Raw genomic sequence first — 5747 nt, forward strand, 5'->3', positions numbered from 1 at the left:
TATTTAAAAAATGTATTAATGATAAATTTACTACATCTGGATATGTTACAAGTGACAAATATCAAATGATACCAGTTTGGATGTAAAAATCAATAACTGGTTATATTTTATTTTATTTATTTATTTAGGGAAGCCCTGATCTTGTACATTATGGCAATTTAATAATTTGATAATAATATGTTCACATAAATGATCTGAAGAGTGTCATCTGACATTGACATATATCCAAAACACATACAAAAAAACACTGCATACACAAAAACAACACTACAGTGTTGAGAAACTTGATATTAAGAGTCATTTCCTGCACTAAAGAAATTCACAAGAAGTCATGTGATTTGGAATGACTACAGGGGGTGGGGCATACCAAGCTGCCAAGAAAGGGGAATTCAACACAGAACATCGTGCAGCTACGAGAGTGGCAAAAGAGGAACATGGGCAGCCTCCTTCAAATCCTCATTGCTCTTTTTATCTCTGTTATAGGTGCCCTCTACCTTTTGGGGTCTTTTCGCCGCAGGCGACCTGGAGAACCCCCTCTGGATAAGGGCCCTATTCCTTGGCTTGGTCATGTGCTGGAATTCAGGAAGGACACAGCCAAATTCCTGCAGAGAATGAAAGAAAAACACGGAGATATTTTTACAGTGCAGCTAGGAGGATTTTATTTCACTTTCATTACAGATCCACTTTCTTTTGGCTCAGTGGTTAAAGAGGCAAGAACAAAGCTGGACTTTACTAAATTTGCAGAGCAACTGGTTGCAAGAGTATTTGGCTATCATTCCTTGGAAAATGAACACAAGTTTCTCCAGGCGTCAAGTACCAAGCATCTCATGGGAGATGGTCTGGTTGTTATGACTCAGGCCATGATGTGCAATCTTCAAAATTTGATGCTCCACAGCGTTGGATCTGGGGATGACAAGCCATGGCAAGAAACTGGACTATTTGCTTACAGCTACAACATTGTCTTTCGTGCTGGCTATCTGGCACTGTTTGGTAATGAGTCACACAAAAGTACAGGGACTTTGGAAAAAGCTAAGCAAGTAGACCGGGAGCATTCAAATGAACTTTTCTGGGAATTCAGAAAATATGATCAGTTATTCCCGAATCTGGCTTATGGTGTCCTGGGACCCAGTGAGAAGATGGAGGCAGAGCGTTTGAAAAGGCTGTTCTGGAACACACTTTCAGTGCAGAAGATGAGATCTAGAGACAACATCAGCGGCTGGGTACATGAACAGCAACAGGTGAGAGCTGAACAGGGCATGGAAGAGTTAATGCAGGATCGATACATGTTTCTGCTTCTGTGGGCATCTCAGGGAAACACAGGTCCTGCAGCATTCTGGCTACTCTTGTATCTGATGAAGCACCCTGAGGCTATGAGCAGCATTAAGAATGAAGTTGAACAGGTGCTCAGAGAAACAGGACAGGAGGTAAAACAAGGTGGGCCACTAATTGACCTGACTAGGGATATGCTCCTCAAAACTCCTATCCTAGACAGTGCAGTGGAGGAGACCCTTCGTCTAACAGCTGCCCCTGTCCTTACAAGAGCTGTCATGCTGGATATGACCATCAACATGGCCAACGGACAAGAGTACAAGATCCGTGAGGGTGACAGAGTGGCGATTTTCCCCTACATAGCTGTTCAGGTAGACCCAGAAGTTTACCCAGATCCTTTTACCTTCAAGTATGACCGTTTTCTCACACCAAATGGAAGCAAAAAGACTGATTTTTACAAGGGTGGAAAGAAACTCAAGTATTACAACATGCCTTGGGGAGCAGGAACGACTATGTGCCCAGGAAGATTCTTCGCCACAAATGAGCTGAAACAGTTTGTCTTTCTCATGCTGTCCTACTTTGACTTGGAGCTGATAAACCCAAATGAAGAGATTCCAGGCATTGATATCAGACGATGGGGCTTTGGCTCCATGCAACCAACTAAAGACATCCAGTTTAGATACAGACTTCGATTTTGAATGTTTTATTATTCTTTGATTTCATACACTGAATCTTCAACAATACTTATTATCAGACAACATTCCTTTATGAAAGCTGGCTTTAAAACCGTTATGCTCATATTTCCAATGTATTTAAATGGTGATATTGCTAAAATGTTAATTGCTGTGTCCTTAACTACTCTGAGGTGTTATTTTTGATCATTCTTACACAAAAATTGTACGCAAGAAAAAATGTCATACAAGTCATCTATTTAAAAAAAAGAAAGAAATCTACATATTGTACTTATTGCCCATGAGCTATATTGAAAGAAAAACAATATATATATGCAGTATATATCATATAAAATAAAGACATTAAGCTTTTTCTCTTTTCATTGTTTCTTATTGACTACACTGACTTGTACAGAGTCAACTTTATTTGCTTGACCTTTGCTCCAAGCACTTTATAATATATTGCCCTAAAAATGCATGCTAAATAAAGTATTGAATCTGACTACTTAATCTATCAGAGATCTAATTTCTTCTATATTACTGTTGAATGTACTGGGTTTTTCTCATGAACCATATATATATATATATATATATATATATATATATATATATATATATATATATATATATATATATATATATATATATATATATATCAGGGCTCTACGCTAACTTTTTTCTTGAGGAGCACTTGTGCTCCTAATTTAAAAAATTTAGGAGCACAGTCAAAAATTTAGGAGCACATTCTAATCCATCAAACACATTCCAATTATAACTTTCCCATTACAGGACGATATTTGTCCTTTAATGTCCAGGGTCATTTTTACCATTATAAGAGCAATGTTTTCTAATCTTATTAAATGTATGCATCATCTGTCAATTTCTTAAATTCAACATAATTCTGACATAATATTATCATTAACTTCTGAGAGTACAGCACAAATACACACACACACACAAAAAGCAGAACTGGACTTCATACAATCAAACACCTATGCATTTAATGCATTAATGCATGGGTTAATGTTGTATGAATGTTTTACATAAACGTTTTTGAATTTAGAAATATGTACAAATTAAACTTTAAAAGTTTAATATTTTAAATAAAAAGCCCATGCAAAGTATAAATATGAAAATAAAACCGCCAGTAGGTGGCGGCAAGTCATTCAGTCAATAGTTCAAAACACAGATTCATTTGAATCGAATCGAATCGAATCAGTTCTGGTAGGGCTTTGATTTTCACAAATAGACAGTGTTGTGGCTAAAAACGTTTGTTACTTAATATCAACTTGTCTATTAGATTTTTGTACGAGATCAGTATCACACATGCAATCATGCCAATACTCTGAGCAATAACAAGCTGTAACTTTTGGCGCTCTGGCAGTCTGGCGCTTCATAAACAGAACCGCATGCGCCTCGCGGAAGAACATTGCAGCCGGATCTACTTCTCTCAGTTTGTGGTGAATATCACGCAGATATTGTGCTAATCCGCAGCTGGAATAACTTATTTTGTGTGTACAGTGATTCAGAATAAGACAAAAACCCGGTTTGGAAAAATTCTTCATGATATACTTGCTCATTATATACATTTAGTATTTTTTTAAACAGCATGAGTGATAAAGATTAACTCAAGGGCTTTTTAAATGTATTATTAATACATTATTGTTTGATGGCATTTATGCCCCAAGCATCCGCTAATTTCTGAGCTTGTTTATGATAATCCAAATGTGGTATTTACAGTTCATTTTTATTTGGCTGTAAATAAACAGCGCGAGGCGTCTGGTAAAGTGCGCATGGCTGCGTCGTCACACACGTTTCACTTTGTAAACAATCGTTGTTTGAAGTGTAGTCCGACGCACATGTTTTTGCACTTCTTCTGCTGACTGAAGGCATGAAAAGCAGTAGATTGCAGTAGGAAACGTAGCCTATCAGTTTCTCAGTGTTGATTCACTCCGTGTTGTAGTTTTTATTCCGATTGTATTAGGCTACACATCCATTCATGAGAATAGATCGGGTCACTCGCACCGGTGCGCCTAAATATTTTTTCACAGTCGCACGCAGTAATTTTTAGGCGTAAATGCGCCCAAAATGGGCGTTATGTAGAGCCCTGTATATATATATATATATATATATATATATATATATATATATATATATATATATATATATATATATATATATGTTCAGTATATATGTCCGGCCTCATGTTCGGTAATTTCACTTTAATGGCGATGACATCTTTTTTAGTTGCCATTAATGTGATTTGACCGATAGGAAAATGTCTTAAAATGTGTCTTAACCTATAGGAGCCTTATACAAATTTTAATTCTAAAAGACAAATATAAGACCTTTTTTTACATCTTAAGTCTTCATGGGCCTTCCAATCGTACTACACTCTACTGTAGTTATGCTGTATTGTGCACAGTGGCGGCTCCAGAGATTTTCTTTTGCAGGTGCTATGGGGATGCTCAACACTTAAGAGAAGGTGCTTTGAATTTTGCGGCGTCATTATGGCATTATGGAGTCGCATTGGACCACCCTGGTATAAATTAATGTGTAGGCTACACACCCGCATTATATATATAAAATAATATAATTCTGGGCCCTCTTGAGGATGGTTGCTAATATCACCTGCAACCCAAACCGTAACCATAGTTGCCAAGTCCTCGACTTTGGGCTTCTTCTTTTGGCATGTCACAAGTGTGTTACAAGTTTGTTAACTTGTAGTTAGTTTGTTTGTTGTTTGACTTGTTTGTTACAAGTCTCGAGTCCCGGGTTGCGGTTTTTTGGGCTTATTTTAAAAAATGTGGTTGCTTGTTAGGAAAATATGACAAGCAACTTCATTTCTTTACATTTATGGTCACTGTTTTGTCCAATACATTGCCTGTCTTTTCACAGCTAAATTAGCTGAGCTAATAGTCATTCAATGCAACAATACAACTGCTGTAATTCGTCCTCATACATCCTGTCTCGCCCCTCATTGAAGAAAAATTGCGTTCAACGTGCAGGCATGTGATGTGACCATAGACTGAGACGTTATAAACTCCGAAAGGTTTCAATTTAATAGCAGGCTCATTTATTGATAAATTGATCATAAATTATATTGATGATAATAAATAAATTATATATATATATATATATATATATATATATATATATATATATATATATATATATATATATATGTATACATATATATATATATATATATATATATATATATATATATATATATATATTTATTTATTTATTTTTTGAAACTGCAGTTGCTTATTTGTCTTGTGAGACTTAGCAACACTGACCAACCATAACGTTAGCATCCTCAATGGAAAGTAAACTACCGCCGCCGATTCTCATTTTCCGTTTTTAAGTTCATCCCCAGGATTATCCATAGACAGTAAAAGAAATGGACCGAGCGTTCCCATTGACGTCAACGGTGAAAGAATGAAGTCAACCTAGGGGCACTCACTTCCTGATGGCTGAGCGAACTGCGCAGGCTCAGACTGAGCTTGAGGACGTAGATGTGACGTGAGCCTCCTGTCTGACAGCTGTGAGTCTTCTAGTAGATGTGGAAAGCGAAAGCTGAATCACGTTGTTTAAATATTTTCTCCCGTTGCTTTTAGCTCACTATGGGCTTCTCCCCATTCTTCTCCCTTGACTTTATCAGACTAGTCTCCAGGACATGTCTCCACGTCCCCCCGACTGTCTCATAGACAGTAAAAGATTGCCTGCGAGCGTCTCCTCAGGTCTATACGGTAATTTCTCAACTGTGCGACAGGGTCGCGTTGGTTATGACGCAATCGTTAG

At 37.2% G+C, this 5747-nt stretch overlaps 1 protein-coding gene across 1 annotated transcript; it reads left to right on the top strand.

Moving 5' to 3' along the window:
- The first annotated feature begins 374 nt into the window (after positions 1-374).
- cyp8b1.1 (cytochrome P450 family 8 subfamily B member 1, tandem duplicate 1) lies at positions 375-2319 on the top strand. The gene has a single exon (XM_067453200.1). The coding sequence runs from the start codon at positions 435-437 to the stop codon at positions 1965-1967; it is 1533 nt and encodes a 510-aa protein (XP_067309301.1). The 5' UTR covers positions 375-434; the 3' UTR covers positions 1968-2319.
- Positions 2320-5747: the final 3428 nt, after the last annotated feature.

The sequence above is a fragment of the Pseudorasbora parva genome, chromosome 9 (genome assembly GCF_024679245.1).
Source record: "Pseudorasbora parva isolate DD20220531a chromosome 9, ASM2467924v1, whole genome shotgun sequence".
NCBI classification, from domain to species: Eukaryota; Metazoa; Chordata; class Actinopteri; order Cypriniformes; family Gobionidae; genus Pseudorasbora; species Pseudorasbora parva.

What these genes read in the sequence shown, in the direction of transcription:
- cyp8b1.1 (XM_067453200.1), top strand. Translation starts at nt 435, where the DNA reads ATGGGCAGCCTCCTTCAAATCCTCATTGCTCTTTTTATCTCTGTTATA.